Here is a 17,107-nt window from a genome sequence, read left to right on the forward strand (position 1 = left end):
AGCTAGGCCCGTGAGCCACAATTACTGAGCCTGTGCGTCTGGAGCCTGTGCTCCGCAACAAGAGAGGCCGCGATAGTGAGAGGCCTGCGCACCGCGATGAAGAGTGGCCCCCACTTGCCACAACTAGAGAAAGCCCCCGCACAGAAACGAAGACCCAACACAGCCATTAATTAATTAATTAATTAATTAATTATTATTATTTTTTTTTAAAAGAGGGGAAAGCCTGCAGATGTGCCCAGGGGAAGCCAGAGAGCGGGAGTGGGTGACATAGCAGGGGACAGAGCAACACCGCTGAGGAGGCAGGAGAAGTGGTACAGGTGAGGCCCCTGCAATAGACCCAGCAGTATTTTCTTACACTAGTCTTTTCACCGTCATTTGGTGAATATCCCTAGACACAATTTTTAGAATAGATTCAGTAAATTGGGTAGAAAAGTCTTCTTACATATTTTTGGATTCCCTACCATAGTATGTTAGATGCGGCAGGTATCCCTGAAATTTTTTAAATTCATTAAATCATTCCTCTGATCAGTAATCAACAACACCCTATTGCTTACAGGGAATAAAAATAAAAACTAATTCAAGCCATTCAGAATCTAGCTAAAAGCGGGCGCGGGGCGGGGCCTTCGGGCCGCCCCGCCTCAGCCGCTCAAGGAGCCCAGCGGCCGCAGCGCGCGGCCCGGGATGCTGAGCCAGGCGCTGCTGCGCCTCGCGTCCGCCGTCAGCCGCAGGAGGATGAAGCTGCTGCTGGGCATCGCGCTGCTCGCCTACGTGGCCTCTATTTGGGGCAACTTGGTTAACATGAGGTCCATCCAGGAAAACGGTGAACTCAAGATTGAAAGCAAGATTGAAGAGATTGTTGAACAACTAAGAGAGAAAATCAGAGATTTGGAAAAAAGCTTCACCCAGAAATACCCGCCTGTAAAATTTTTATCAGAAAAGGACCGTAAAAGAATTTTGGTCACCGGAGGCGCGGGCTTCGTGGGTTCCCACCTCACGGACAAGCTCATGATGGACGGGCACGAGGTGACCGTGGTGGACAACTTCTTCACGGGCAGGAAGAGGAACGTGGAGCACTGGATCGGCCACGAGAACTTCGAGCTCATCAACCACGACGTGGTGGAGCCCCTGTACATCGAAGTGGACCAGATCTACCACCTGGCCTCTCCAGCTTCGCCCCCCAACTACATGTACAACCCCATCAAGACGCTGAAGACCAACACCATCGGCACCCTCAACATGCTGGGGCTGGCGAAGCGAGTCGGAGCCCGTCTGCTCCTGGCCTCCACCTCGGAGGTGTACGGAGACCCTGAAGTCCACCCTCAAACCGAGGATTACTGGGGCCACGTGAATCCCATAGGACCCCGAGCCTGCTACGACGAAGGCAAGCGCGTCGCCGAGACCATGTGCTATGCCTACATGAAGCAGGAAGGCGTGGAGGTGCGCGTGGCCAGGATCTTCAACACCTTCGGACCCCGAATGCACATGAACGACGGCCGGGTGGTCAGCAACTTCATCCTGCAGGCGCTGCAGGGGGAGCCGCTCACGGTGTACGGATCCGGGTCGCAGACAAGGGCCTTCCAGTACGTCAGCGACCTGGTGAACGGCCTCGTGGCGCTCATGAACAGCAACGTCAGCAGCCCCGTCAACCTGGGGAACCCGTAAGAACATACGATCCTGGAATTCGCTCAGCTAATTAAAAACCTCGTTGGCAGTGGGAGTGAAATTCAGTTTCTCTCTGAAGCCCAGGATGACCCCCAGAAAAGGAAACCAGACATCAAGAAAGCGAAGCTGATGCTGGGGTGGGAGCCCGTGGTCCCGCTGGAGGAAGGGTTAAACAAAGCAATTCACTACTTCCGGAAAGAACTCGAGTACCAGGCGAATAATCAGTACATCCCCAAACCAAAGCCCGCAAGGATAAAAAAAGGACGGACGCGCCATAACTGAGAACCTTGCCTTTGGGGACGGGAGACGCCCTGTTTCACACTTGACCAGATGTGTTTTTCTCTTTTTTAGAAGAAAGACTTAAACAGGTATCATGAAGAACAAACTGGAATTCATTCTGAAGCTTGCTTTAAGAAATGGATGTGCCTAAAAACTCCCCTAAAAAAACTGCAGATTTTGCCTTGCACTTTTTAAATCTGTCTTTTTATGTAAAATAGCATCGATGCATCTCTGCGTATTTTCAAATTTTTTACCTTGCCGTGAGAGCCTATGTCGTGACTGTCATCGACAGTTTTATTTACTGGTTTCTTTGTGAAGCTGAAAAGGAACATTAAATGGGGTGATTAAATGCTGATTTATTTATAAAGTGGGTACTTATAAATGAGACGTTATACTATGCACAGAGGAGAAAAAGCAGACCAGCAGTATTGTCAGGTAGGTGGGTGGCGTACCGCATTAATTCTCGGGCAGATAAAAAAATTCTGTTTGAGAGCTTTATGTTTCTTCTAATTCAGAATTTTTCCAACGTCTAGTTTTTAGTTGCAGACTTGACTTTGAAATGTTTCTGTTGGTTATCACAATCCAGGATATTTGAAATCAATCACTACTGTGTTGTGCTGCATATGGTGGGGGTGGGGAGTTAACATATTCTTGGTTAACAGTGGTTAAATATGCTATTTTAATAAAATATTGAAACTCAAAAAAAAAAAAAAAAGAATCTAGCTAAAATCTTGGTCTCCAGCCTGCTTCTGCCGCAGCTGCCCTCCCCAGCCAGGCCGCTGTGTTGGCTTGCCCACAGACATGCCTTGCTCATCCTGCTCCTTTGCCCTGCTCTCACCCCATCACAATATTATCCCTCTCTTTACTTATAGGGAGACTGAGAATAAAATTCCAACCTGTCATGGCCTACGAGGTCCTCTGGGATCTGCCTTCTGCTTATGTCTCCAATTACGAATGCAACCACTCTCGCCTTGCTTTCTTCTGTTCCTCCAATAGGGAAGTATTTTCTTGCCTCCAGATATTCACGCTTACTCTGACCGCTGCCTGGAATGCTCTTTCCTTAGCACTTTTCGTGGCTGGCTCCTTCCCATCTTCGGGTCTCATCTCATCCGATCGAAGTAGATCTGTATAAAGTCGATCCCCCACCCCATTATGAGTGATCATAATATACTTTTAATTCCTTCAAAGCACTAAGAACAATCTGTACTTATTTTATTCATTTATTTGTCTACTGTCTTTCCTCTTTCCCCCCAACAGAATGGAAGCTCCATGAGGGCTGTACTTGATCTGTCTTATCTCTTTACCCCGCAGTGTCCAGTACAGCGCTTGACAAGTGCTTGACAAATACACTTCATGAATGAACGAATGAATGAATGAATAGTTCCTCCATAGTTTCAAACTCCAGCTTAAATCCCCACTCCATAGTGAATGATGATAATAGCTTATATGTATTGAGTGCTTATCTTGTTCCAGTGGTTACATATATTATCTTACTTGATGAGCCCCCTTCTCTTCCCTCCCAATTTACCTCCTGTAATCCACATAGTTATTATTCCGGCCATGCAATTTAGCCTCTTGTTTTGTTATTTAATATATTCCTCTTTTTGCTCCAGTGAAATAAAAATTCTTAGTGCTCCCCCATGGCATACAAAGAGTGCTCAAAGTATGCTGAGCGGCTGAAAATGGCCCCCCAGGGTTATAACATTAACATAATAAGAATGTTGATAAGTTGTCTTTATTATAAACTTAAAACTACTCATCCGCTAATTTAAACTTCAAATCTAACTCAGCTTGCAAGTGGACAAACTCTATTCTACCTGCAAAATGTCAAAAATGGTTAAGGCAAGACAGCTTGCATTTTGAGGTAGAAGATATGCAGTTCAACACCTCATTTTCCAGAATAATTTCCTAAAGTCTTAACGTTCTAGAAAGGATTGTCTAGTCTGTCAAAAATGCTTGCAAAACCAAGTTATTTCACATTGAGAAGCCATAAGAAAGGTTCCTAGCATTGTGTTGACTGTTGGGTTTTGAAATACCTGCTTTGCAGTGTTGTGGAATCCCCAGCTGAAAAGCCCTCCAGTCCCTTTGCACATCTAGGCAGTGGCCTGGGGAGACTGGAATCTATCCTGATGGAGATGACAGGGAAGAGGATCCTCCCAAACTCCTCTAGATGCTTCAGCAGTCTAGAAAATTCCATTCCACACCCTACTCTACATTTTGAGCTCAGATCAAAAGGGGCATCCCTAGACTCCAAAGAGTCCTCCCTTCACTGTAAATGATAACTTCAGGGGCAGTCTGCTCTGGTCACCCCAACTGGGTGTGACCCTCCCCAAGGCCAGCAGTAAGCTTGGAGTCCCCAAGGGCCCTTGTTTCTAGCACTCTACCCTTGAGAGTCGTAAGAGTCATTGCTGAAAACTTCTCGGGTTCTGGGTACACCCAGCAGTGATTTTCTTCTTGAGTTCCACCCTGGAGCAGATGTGTACAGTCAAAAAATGTCGCCCAATCCAGATGTCTTCCCCCATCTTACAAGTCAGCTGGAAGCACTCGTCCTACTGGGTGTCATACTGGGTATCCTTCCTTGAAGAGAACCTCCCCCTATTAGAAAGTTGTCTTCTCTTAATTAAATCTTAAACTTGACAGATCCAACTGTTCATCGCAGTAGAGTCTGGGCAATGCTTTACCAAGGATTCTGTTTTTTAGCTTCTTCAGTGGCCAGGGGTGTAATTAAATGTCATTGTTCTAATGACATACATTTTCTGTTCCAGCTGCTTGGAGTTCCTTCTCTGCTAAATAGTTTAGCAATTATCTCTTTGGCCACCACGTAACTCCCCTGGGAATGGCCTGCCAGCATGACCTGTACTCCTTCTGCAATTTTACAGAGTCCCTGTAAATTAGGAAGAACTCCTGCCATCTCAAGTAATGTCATGATGCGGCTTATTTATTTATTTATGAGAGTGCAACATGGCTATCTCTTCTCACTTTAAATTAGGACTATTGGGGACAGGCACCATCAAGGTGGCCATAATTTACCAGAACGCCAGTTTTCAAAATTCTTAAATGTACAACATTCCGTAGTATAGACAGAGTAAGAGGAAAGGAGACAAACTTTGTCATGATCTTGCAAAGAAGGCTAGTCTTGGGCAGAGCAAAGGCCTCGCATTCCCTCAAGGGCTCAAATTTAGATCCTGACATTATCTAAAGTGAGACTGTACAGTACCAGAGATTGCGTGTGTTAATAAATCATTTATCAAGTGTAAATAAACATTTAAAATACGCCACAATGTAATCCTGCTTTTGTATTGCTTTGTTTATTTGTTCATTTACAATATCAGGGACGGAAAAAAAAAAGTCTGAACCAGTCCCAAGCTCTCGGAGGTCATGGCTCAGGGTCCCACGACTAGTGGGGTCCGGATGAAAGGGGGACTTGGAAGGCGCGGTTTGGGCAGCAGGAGTTTCAGGGCCAGTTCCCAGGCCTCGGTGATTTGGGCTCTGCGCTCCCGCGGAGGCTCAGGGAGGGCGCTGCTAAAGTCAAACGGACCCCGCGTAGCCCTGCCAACCCCGCCACCACCTGGGAGAGAGCACCCGGCGAAGCCGCTGCGAGACGCAAAATGGGGCGTGGCCGCGGGCGGAGTGGGGCGTGGCCTCGTGGGAATGGGCCGGGGCCGCGGGCGGCGCGAAGGAAAGGCCGGGGCGGGGACACAGTGGTTGGTCTGGCGCGAGGGATGGTGTCAGGCCCTACCCCCACCCCCCGCTGGGAGCACCAGAGGTGACCTCGGCCTAGCGCTCCTGCTCCGGGCGGGGCCGGCGGCGGCGCCTCCAGGCCGTGGGCGCCAGTGGCCTCCTAGAGCCGGAAGGGCCGGGCCTGCGCGCTCCGGGGACTTGCGGGCCGACGGCGCGGGCGCGGGCCCGGCGGGAGGGGCTACGGCTGATCTGTTTTTCGTTTCCTTTTCCATCCTTTCTCAGTGTCATCCTGAACACCGGAAGGTGCAGCGGCAGGGCTACGGACAGACCCACCCACTCTGCCCCTCGGTTGTGTGGCCACGAGGACGCCCATTCCTCTCTGGACTCCACCCATTAAAGCGGTTTCAGGGTACGCATATATGGCCATCTGTCCCCAGAGTGAAAAGTTGGTTGGTGTTTAACCGTTTAGAAATTGGTACTTTTGGAGAAGGAGAAACACTCCCATGGGGCAGAGGAGTTTCCTGGGGAAGAGCCATAAGGAACATCACGGGTCGTCACTCGAGAGACACCTCTTTCCAGGCCCCCGGAGCGCGCAGGCCCGGCCCTTCTGGCGCTAGGAGGCCACCGGCTCTAGGAGGCCCCTGACGTGCAGTTTGACAGGCCCCGGACCCCTGGATTTACCCCTTCCCGAGTTCGGGATGCCCGTCCGGGAACAGCTTAGGGGCCGTGCGGATTTCATCCACTTTAACAGCTTTGCGTCCTGATTTTTGTCTCCCATCTAGCTCTTCGGCTCTAGATGCAGAGCTTTTCAGGGTTGGCTGGAAGCCACAGCCCAGCCTCCTGATGCAGTCTGAATCCAGCCGGTGTGAAGAGGAAACTCCTTCCCTCTTGTGGGGTTTGGATCCTGTGTTTCTAGCCTTCGCAAAACTCTACATCAGGGATATCCTGGACTTGAAGGAGTCCCGCCAGGTGCCAGGTATGTGGCTGGTCGGCCTGGTGACTGCTCTGTGCTGCATCTGCACCCCACCCTCCCTTCCCCAAAGCTACAGAAATCTGGGGCTTAGGGGCTTAGCAGAGCCTTTCCAGCTGCAGGCTTTGAAATTGACATAACGTGGATCCTCAAGTTCATTTCTGTGCAAGTTAAAAACAGTCTCTTTTTTATTTTTATTTTTTAAATAGATGCTTGGGGGAGTAACTTTGTACTGAAGAATGTTTTTTACCTGGGTTTGAGGTCTTTCATATTTAAAAATACTCAGTTTTTCTCTGGGCCTGCTTGTGGTGGAAAGCTCAGGCCTTGCTCCCTTTCCTAACTTCACCACTTAACTGGCCTGGGCATGTGACTCACCTGTAAAGTTTAGGTGTCTTCTTTGTAAAATGAGGATTAACCATGCCTGATTTTCTTGTGGGGTTTGGTTTTATTTTGAATAGATGAGAATCAAAATAAAATAAACTCCCTGAGAGGAAGGACATCATGTGCCTTGTTCATCTATGTAATCCCAGCACTTAAACAGTGCCTGGCCTCTGGTGGGCTCTCAAGTAGTAGTAATTGGAGCAACATAGCATTATAAATGTAAAGTTAAAGAAATCATTTTTTTAAATTAGAGTGGTGGTCACTAAAGATAGGATCTTCATACCCCCAAATATAGCAAATATAGTTTAGGGTAAATTTAAGTAATTTACATAGTTGTGGATGGATCTTCACGTGTTTACTGTGCTATATGAGAAGTTTGGTTAAACTCTCTTTGCTATTTTGAATGACTAGAAAGCTATGAGTCAGAAGTAGTTAAGAATCTCAAGCATGCAGTTTTAATGAGACCACGTTTTGTGTGTTTCCCATTCTATGTACAGATATATTTGGATGACCTTATACTAAAGCCTTTTGTACAGATTTTTCACCACACCTTCATTTTCTAAGTATTGTTGGAAATGATCTGGTTTTTTCCTTGGAAGGCAGCCATCCTCCCCCACTGTTGTCTGTTTTCCAGAACAGTCTGGTAGTCTTCATAGCTCATCTCCTCAGGAAGAAATTAATTCACACCAAATGCCAGGCTTGCTTAAAGATCTTCTGTAGGTACTCAAGGAAGTATCAGGGATGCTATAAGAGCTTAACTCTTCCTGTGGGTGAAGAACTGTATAATGTATTAACAACAAACCAAGGAAAACTTCTCCCAGTGATCTTTGTTATGTCACTGGTGGTAATGTTTCAGATGTAGTTTTTAAAATGAAACTGTTGTCACACCCAAGTTTGTGTGCCTGACACACAGTGAGACCAAACAAACGAAAACGTTGGAGTTTGGAGCAGAGAGAGGTTTATTGCAAGGGCCAAGCAAGGAGAACAGGCAGCTCAGGCTCAAAAAACCCAAACTCCCTCATGGTTTTCAGGGAAGAGTTTTTATTTATTTATTTATTTATTTATGGCTGCGTTGGGTCTTCATTGCTACACGCGGGCTTTCTCTAGTTGCGGTGAGCGGGGGCTACTCTTCGTTGCGTTGCACAGGCTCCTCATTGTGGTGGCTTCTCCTGTTGCAGAGCATGGGCTCTAGGCACACGGGCTTCAGTAGTTGTGGCACATGGGCTCAGTAGTTGTGGCACACAGGCTTAGTTGCTCCGCGGCATGTGGGATCTTCCTGGACCAGGGCTTGAACTCATGTCCCCTGCATTGGCAGGCGGATTCTTAACCACTGCACCACCAGGGAAGTCCCCTCAGGGAAGAGTTTTTTTTTTTTTTTTTTTTTAATTAATTTATTATTTATTTATTATTTATGTTTGGCTGTGTTGGGTCTTTGTTTCTGTGCGAGGGCTTTCTCCAGTTGCAGCGAGCGGGGGTCACTCTTCATCGCGATGCGCAGGCCTCTCACTATCGCGGCCTCTCTTGTTGCGGAGCACAGGCTCCAGATGCGCAGGCTCAGTAGTTGTGGCTCACGGGCCTAGTTGCTCCGCGGCATGTGGGATCTTCCCAGACCAGGGCTTGAACCCGTGTCCCCTGCATTGGTAGGCAGATTCTCAACCACTGCGCCACCAGGGAAGCCCAGGGAAGAGTTTTTAAAAGCAACATTTGGGGTGAGGGCCACAGGGTTTATGACTTTCTCCTGATTGGTTGGTGGTGACGTAACAGGGTGGTATTCCAGGAATCTCAGTCATCAACCTTCTGGTTCTGACCAGTGTGGGGTCTCAGCTTGTAGTTACCATCCTCCACCTGGGTGAGGGTCTTAGTTCCTGCAGAACAACTCAAAGATGTATATCAGATTATTAGGTATATCCCTTGAGGGGGAACTAGGACTCTGTTTTATTGCTGCACTATTGTTTCTTGACTGCTTTTTCTTTGTTTCTGCATTCCCTCACTCCCCTAATTAGTAACTACTTGAATCTGCCCTTTGGAACTCAGGGAAGGTCTAGGATCCTGAAGCCTTTTTCCTACAAAAAAGAAACGAGGGACATGGAAATGCTTTTGTATCCAGGAGGGCCCTGCTTGGTTTCAAAACCTCATGGTTGAAGAAGACATTAACCATAATTTCATAGAGTGATCTTCTTTAGACTATGCTCTAGGGTTCTTAGGGGTGGGAAATGCTACTAGTCTAGGTTTTTATTTTTGTATTGTTTTGTTGTTGTGTTTGGTTTGGTTGTCATAAAAAAATAAATAAACCTTTTATTTTGACTGCATAAAATTTAGAAATGTTTAAACAGCAAAGAATATCTTACACACACAAAAAGAAACAAATGTGTAATGAAGAATTTGGCTGGCCTGTGTTCGAGGTTCCTGGAAGATCTTTGGATTTCTGGAATGATAGGAGTGTTTTTGTTATTCATGGTGGACCCCTTGAACCACATCTGAGTTTATGCTGATGAGGTGCCTCATGGTGGACCCCTAGGTAGTTTCAGGGTGGGGGCCTTTCAGGCCTGAAAAACTAACCATGTGATTAGAGGGTTGGTTTTGAGCCAGGTGACATCAACCCAACCCTGCAGGAGGGGAGGGGGACTGGAGATTGAGTAGTCAAGTGGGCAGTGATTCAGTCAATCTTGCCTATGTAATGAAACCCTAATTAAAACTCTGGACATTGAGGCTTAGATGAGCTTTCCTGGTTGGTACTCATACTTGATATGTGACGGTGATGTGTCCTGAGGACATGGCAGCTTTATGCTTAGACTCTCCTAGACCTTGTCCTATGCATCTCTTCATTTGGCTAGTCCTGGTTTGTCCCCTTCATTATAAAACTGTAATCTTAAGTATAACACCTTCCTGAGTTCTGTGTGTCATTCTATTAAAGTATCAAACCTGAGGTTGTTGTGGAGGGTGTTTGTAGCCAGTTGCTCAGAAGTGTGCATGGCCCGAGGACCCTCAAACTTGGGGCTGATGCTTGAAGTGAGAGTCTCTTGTGGGAGACAGTGTCCTTAACCTGTGAAATTCAACCTTACTCTGGCTAGTTAGTGTCTGAATTGCCTTGCAAAGTGGTTGTAGAATGTCAACTCCCCGAAATTAACCTGTGAATTTAGAGTTAAACTAATAGAATATCATGAAGTTTGACTGTGGTGGTTTGGTTTGGTGGTGTGTCCCCCATGTCCCCTGCACTGGCAGGTGGATTCTTAACCACCTCGCCACCAGGAAAGTCCCAAAAGTACTTTTAAAACAGAGAAAAAAGGCAGATGTCTTGCTGTGGGTGTGGCTGTCACTGCTGTGAAAGCTGAATCAAAGCTACCTGTGACCCTGGATCCCTGAGCCCTTCCAGAGTGACCCTCCTCCTTCCTGGGGACCTGATGATCCAGGGGATGGATCCCCTGATATGGTTGGAGCTCTGTGGGCTACATGTAGAACAAAGGCAGCAGGAGTGAAAGGACCACTTGGGAAAGGCTGCAAGTTAAAATCAGCATTAGCCAGTATCTGTTGTTGTTATTTTCTTTTCTTAGCTCATCAAGCTTTCTCTCAGTCGATAGAGCTGCCATCCAGCTTTCTCAAGTTCTTTTCTCATAGAGGGGATTCTAGTGTTAATAGAAGGAAGTGGTTCTCTCCATTGCTTTTTCCATGTCCTCCTCCTTTTTTATTTTTACTTTTTTTACTTTTTGGCCACACTGTGCAGCATGTGGGATCTCAGTTCCCTGACCAGGGATCGAACCTGCACCCCCTGCATTGGAAGCATGGAATCTTAATCAGTGGACCACCAGGGAAGTCCCTTCCATGTCCTCCTTCTTCTTGTACAGGTTGTGCTTCTGACGTGTATAGTTCAAGTTTCTATACACTGTGGCAACTTTCTTCTCTATTTCCAAGCAGTTTATATCCTCCTCAATCAATTTTCTCTTTGTGATTTTATTCAAACCATCTGTTATTTTCTGCTAATTTGTCCTCCATTGTTCTTTTTGTGTTGCTTTTATGATGTTTTTCCTTGTTTTTTTGCATCTTTGAGCGACTCTGTCCTTGAAGACGAGCATTGTCAGTCTATGAGATGAAAGTTTAGGGACTTCCTTGGTGGCGCAGTGGTTAAGAATCTGCCTGCCAATGCAAGGCACACAGGTTCGAGCCCTGGTCCGGGAGGATCCCACATGCCGCAGAGCAACTAAGCCCATGCGCCACAACTACTGAGCCTGTGCTCTGGAGCCCGTGAGCCACAACTACTGAGCCCACGTGCCACAGCTACTGAAGCCTGTGTGCCTAGAGCCCATGCTCTGCAGCAAGGGAAGCCACCGCGATGAGAAGCCTGCGCACCACAACGAGGAGTGGCCCCCGCTCGCTGCAGCTAGAGAAAGCCCGCACGCAGCAGTGAAGACCCAATGCAGCCAAAAATAAATAAATAAATAATAAAATAAATTAAAAAAAAAAAAAAAAGAAAGTTTAGGAGACTCCCTTTTCTGTCTTTTTTTCAAGAAAGTCTACTGTGTCCTCCAGTGGAGACCTGTTCAGGTTTTTTCAAGTGTTGCCAGTGCAGAGTTGGTAATGTTGGAGGACCAGCGTCTACCACAGGTGACTTGAGGACTTTGTTGGCTTGTGTCATCAGTCCAGTCTTCTCTACATACTTGCCTTTTCTGTATACTTCAGCCCAGGCAGAACACCTTTTGGCTGGCTCTTTTCCCCTTCTTAAAGTGTGTCGGCTCTTCATTATAAAAACCACCATAGGGGGCTTCCCTGGTGGCGCAGTGGTTGAGAATCTGCCTGCTAATGCAGGGGACACGGGTTCGAGCCCTGGTCTGGGAAGATCCCACATGCCGCGGAGCAGCTGGGCCCGTGAGCCACAATTGCTGAGCCTGCGCGTCTGGAGCCTGTGCCCCGCGACGGGAGGGGCCGCGATAGAGAAAGGCCCGCGCACTGCGATGAAGAGCGGTCCCCGCACCGCGATGAAGAGTGGCCCCCGCTTGCCGCAACTGGAGAAAGCCCTCGCACGAACCGAAGACCCAACACAGCCAAAAATAAATAAATAAATAAATAAATAAATAAGAAAATCCTTTAAAAAAAAAAAAAAAAAAAAAAACCACCATAGCGGCACATACCAGGGTGTCCCAGGAAGACCCAAAGAATCCTGGGGCTTGTCTCAAGCTTTCAACGTCACCAGCAGAGCACCCCACAGTGGCTTCTGGACCAGCTGGAAAGACTCTTCAGGGGCAGGCAGCAGGCCCTCCATGGGTCCACAGGGCCTCCCAGTGCCGGTGTCCCGGGAGCCACACCAGCCACGCAGAGCCCTGGGGGGTGTACCGTCTCTGACGGCACCAGGAGCGCACTGACTCTAATGCCCGGCAACCAGGACAGACCGTCAGTTAGGCTGGGGGAGGCAGAGGCCAGTCAGGTTCTAGGAAAGAGCTCTCTCTAACTTGGCTCTGCTCAGCGCACAGATAGAAAGTCCAGCGCATTTGGGGAAGCAGAAAGGGCTGACTGCAGCCAGAGACCAGTCTGGAGCTCAGGCCACCCTCATCCCCCCGCCCCAGTCCTACAGCAAAGCTGGACCAAAGCAGGGCCATACCATAGCCTGTCTCTGCACACAAGCGTGTCAGGGCATGATGGTGGGGCACACTTCAGCAGAGGATGCCATGCCCCTGACCCTGGGGTAGGCTCATTCTCCCCATTTAAACTTCCCTTCTGCTGCAGGAAGCCCGAGTCTGCCAGCAAAGGTTCTATGGGGGTCACCCTCCTCTGAAGGTGCCCTCTCTCCTTTGTGTCTGATCGGTGCAGGCAGGCAGGGCTGGAGGACTGAGGGTCTCCCCACAGGTCATCACTGGGTTTCCATGGTAAGAACTCAGGAGAAGTCGGTCAGAACTGTCCTGCTCTTAAGATTTCATGGATCTTCTGTGGAGCCAGTTTGACCCTATTCAGGCCAAGTGTTGCTGGAGGGAAGCGACTCTGCTCTGGGGATGACACAGGGACCCAGGCTCCTTCCCTCATGTGACCCTGCCATTTCAGCTCTTGGCCCCCAAGGTTGCCCTCTGCACGGTCTCCAATCCACTGAGTCATCTTTAGGAGTATGCCTCTGCTAGGGGGAGGGCCCTTCTTTCGGCTGAATTTGACATCTTCAAACCACATCTCACTCCCCTGGAATCTCTGGCTAACTGAGGCTCAGAAGCTCCTTGTCCATCCCCTGGGGACTCGGCCATGGGCGATTGGTCCCCAGCCCCTTTATCCACATGGGAAACAAGAGAACCATCAGTGGAGGCCATTCTGGGGGTTCTGAAGGGCTTCAGGGTTCAGGCTGCGGGGTCCCCTCCCCCCCATGGATGTGGAGAAGACAGATTCTGACCAGGCTTGGCGAGGACCAGAGAGGGTGAGGGTGGCCAAATGCCTGAAGTGATGACTGATTCTTTGTTTACAATTCATGTATTTATTTGAAAAGGAAGTCGCCATTTAAAAGTTTATAGCCTCTGTCTGAAAGTAAAGAATTCGGTCATCGTAGGGAGAAAAAAAAAGGCTGGAGAGGATTTTAGTCCAGACTCTTTAGCTGCAGGTGACAGGAACACAATGCAAGTAGCTTAAGCCCAAATAGGCAGTTCAGGTAAGGATGTTGGGGACCCCACAGGAGCCGGGACAGCGATGGGGTCTCGGGTGGGAATCGAGGGCTCACCGCTGCCCGGAGTCCCTCAGTTCCATCTCCATCACGGAGTCCAAAAAAGGCCTCTGGGTGTCGGTGGGTAGGGTTCTTCCGCTCACGCTTCTCCTCTGGCGGGAACTTGCCTGCTGGCATCTGTTGCCTAGGCTTTGAAAAAAGAATTTTAAAAAGAGAAGTTTTTGAGTTGTAATCTGCTGGCCCCAAAGGGTAGTGTTTTGTAACCTAATTATCGTCTCTTTCTCTTAAAAAAAAAAAAGTGCTACTGCTAATTCGTAGAAATGATGACTGGTTTCCTAGAAAAGCCAGAGAAGCCTTTCTCGTGGTTTCCTCTCTCTTTCCTTTTCCAGTCCCTCAAAATATAGTACTGTGTTGTGTCTCATAATACTGCGGCTGTTTTTAGGCCCATTATGAGAGTTCTACAGGCAGGTGCGTTTCATTCTCACAAGTGGAAAGAAGATTAACCAGATCTAGTTGGACAATATTGGTTTTCTCTTTTCTGTGCTAGCACAAGCTTCTTTAAAGCCACACTTTCTACTTATAACCCTCGAGGAAAAGACATCTGAATTTCTTGGGGTTTGGCATTTGTCAAGAGCTGATTCTTAAGTCTGAAATTTTAGCAAGCAGCATGCCACTGATTTTTAACACAGTTAACATTTACTGAAGCAGAAAACGTCATCATACGTTATATGGACTTTGCCTTTTTTTCCCTTTAATTTCAGGTGTATTTTTTTACAGTGGGCATCCAATAAAACAGGTAGATATCTTGGGAACTGTAATTGGAGTGAGAGAAAGAGATGCTTTCTACAGTTATGGAGGTAAGAACAATTGTGTCTGACATTGAGTTTATGTGGAAGGACCCCACTTAGCTGGACATTGAATTTGAAGCAACCCCAGCCTTTCAGAGCAGCTGGGGCCTCTCATAACCCCCATGCACTTGTCCTCTATTGGGAACCATTTGCAGCCACCAACATGGACTAAGTGTAAAATGAGGCAACGGGTGGGAATGATACTGATGAATATTGTCAGGTGACAGCTGCTGGGGAGCTAGGAGGCAGAAGAATTAAACTACAGTCTAGGGTCACTGGTTGATCAGGGACAGATACCTGATACCTAGGGCATAGCTATAAATAGCAAAGGATGGTAATATATGTTTATATTGATACCTTTAAAATAAAAAGACCAGATTAACATTAAAGTAGACTCTTTAAGAAGACAGGGAGATATGAAAAATAATTTATAAGATTTATATCCAGAACAGTTAAAAAAAAAAGCTTTTTGGTACCCAAAGGGGTAAATATCCATTATCAGAAAATTTCCCTTCCCTTATGATGATAGAAACTAAATAAAGGGTTTCTGTAGTTTGGACACCAGCGAACTGTTAGAATATGATTTTAGTGTCATGGGTCTTGACTTTTTTTTTTGCATTGAGCTTAATGTAATCATTTTAATATATTGCCTAAGATTCTCTGTAGTTAAGAGGCCAAACTGGATATTTTATGGGAAGCTTAACTTTGAATTCCAACCTTTGCTATAATTGACATTGTCACTTTTTGTTGTATTCACTTGGATTTGTATTCTTGTTCTACTTGGGGAAAAACAGAAGGCATTTGAACTAGGTGACCAAGAACATTTCATTGGCAGTCTGTGCATGATTGATAATTTACAGATGCGATTTCTTCAACATATATTCATTTTCCTGGGGCTGATTGTCTTGTGCTTATAAAATAACATGTGAGAGATGAGATTTCTCATGCCCTCTGCTTTTTCCCAGCTTATATTTTTTTAAAACTCTGAAATAGATCATCTTGTCATGCATCCCCATACTGGATCTCTTCTCTGCTTTATTTTACCAAAGATACTAGTTCTCTTTTTCTCCAGACAGTTCAACAAACATTCACTAAGTTCCTACAGCATACCTAGCTGCTGGCAAGTACGTTATCTGTAGTACATTATAGTACTTCCTCTCTAAGTACCAGTGATGAAATGATAGTGGTGAAATGATAGTATCCGTCAGTTTACAGAGCACTTCTGCATGCATAATTTCATGTTATTCTTCTCCTAATCTTTTGAAGTGGAAAAGACAGATATTATTTCCATTTTATAGGTGAGAAAACTAAGGCTCAGTTACTTGCTCAAGGTTCCACTGATGGGTCCAATCTCTTTACTGACTCCAGTGTGCTGTGTAGTCTCCATATAACTCAAATTCTAAAGGAAAAAGAGATTTTTCTATCAGTGTTAATCAGGGGCTAGGGGGCAGGGAGGGATGAATAGGTGGAGCACAGAGGAATTTTAGGGCAATGAAACTATTCTGTATGATTCTATAATGGTGGATGTATGTCATTATACGTTTGACCAAACCCACAGGATATATAACACCAAGCGTGAACCCTAATGTAAACTATGGACTTTGAGTGATAATGATGTGTCAATGTAGATTCATCAATTGAAACCAATGTACCACTCTGGTGGGGATGTTGGTAATGCGGAAGCTCTATGTGTGAGGGGGCAGGGGATGATGGGAAACCTCGCTATCTTCTGCTCACTTTTGCTGTGAACCTAAAACTGCTCTAAAAATAAAGTCTATTAAAAAATTTTTTAAAAAAAAGAAAAAGAGATTTTTCTCTGTCCCATGCCCCTCTTCCCACCGCCCCCCCCGAAAATCAGCTGCATCTGGTTTTTAATTTTCTGATTTTTAGATCAGAAGGAGGCTATTTGAGGACATCAGTCCTGGCTGTAGAACCAGGCCAGATATAATGCCTCTGACCTAAAGGGGTTTCATTTAACCCCTTTTCCCATCATAAAGAGATGAAGGCAATATGGCTGACTCTTCCCCAATAAACATTTCTCTTAGACTGGACGTCATGAGAGCATGGCACACCTGTGGTTTGGGGGGAAATGAAAAGCGTCTGAAGGCTGAAGTAATTGAGAGTATAAACACTTGGGACTTCAATTCCTGTGAGCCCTGTTCAGGGGAGAGCTGCACATACCCTGATGTTCTCAGGCCCAGCTTGGCTCTCGGGCCACCTGCCAGGTGGCTACTCCTGCTGTCCCAGGTCCTGTTCCTCCTGACTCACTGCAGGCCTATACGCTGGGGTTGCTTCCTGCTCACCCTGATTCGTCCCATGGCTGAAACAAAAGGCCGGCAGCCCAGGCCATGCTGCCCAGCTAGGGAGGACATTGCCCAGCACGGCAAGGACACTCCCCTTCCAGGGCCTTCCAGTAGCCAGGCCTCAGGATGCCAGGGCAGTGTCTGCTGGGAGAGGTTACCAACCAGGAAGTCAGAGAGTTTGGTGGCAGTGCCCTGAGCACACAGAGCACCTGGCAGCAACTCAAGCTCAGACCTAGAATCCTGGGAGACTACAGTCAAGACCAGAATGACCTCACGTTTTCTACAACAAATGCTCATGTGCTAATATTTTTTGACTTAGAATTATAAGGCAAAATTTTAAACTGGCCAGAGAAGTAGT

The 17,107-nt window shown here is 46.9% G+C and overlaps 2 protein-coding genes across 5 annotated transcripts in view; both read left to right on the forward strand.

Moving 5' to 3' along the window:
- The first annotated feature begins 607 nt into the window (after window positions 1–607).
- LOC130705082 (UDP-glucuronic acid decarboxylase 1-like) lies at window positions 608–2,337 on the forward strand. The gene is given in 1 exon segment (XM_057531600.1): window positions 608–2,337. A coding segment is annotated over 1 exon segment (1,263 nt). The 5' UTR covers window positions 608–681; the 3' UTR covers window positions 1,945–2,337.
- Window positions 2,338–5,631: 3,294 nt separating this feature from the next.
- STN1 (STN1 subunit of CST complex) overlaps window positions 5,632–17,107 on the forward strand; it is a 36,796-nt gene continuing 25,320 nt past the window's right edge. Inside the window, exons 1-3 of one of the 4 annotated variants that reach the window (XM_007187208.2) lie at window positions 5,632–6,031; window positions 6,405–6,598; window positions 14,360–14,455. In XM_007187208.2, coding sequence (XP_007187270.1) covers window positions 6,466–6,598; window positions 14,360–14,455 — 229 coding nt within the window. In that variant the 5' untranslated portion in view covers window positions 5,632–6,031; window positions 6,405–6,465. The remainder of the gene's footprint in view (window positions 6,032–6,404; window positions 6,599–14,359; window positions 14,456–17,107) is intronic. The other 3 variants (XM_007187205.2, XM_007187206.2, XM_007187207.2) reach the window with 3 other exon arrangements.

Source organism: Balaenoptera acutorostrata, chromosome 16 (genome assembly GCF_949987535.1).
Source record: "Balaenoptera acutorostrata chromosome 16, mBalAcu1.1, whole genome shotgun sequence".
NCBI classification, from domain to species: Eukaryota; Metazoa; Chordata; class Mammalia; order Artiodactyla; family Balaenopteridae; genus Balaenoptera; species Balaenoptera acutorostrata.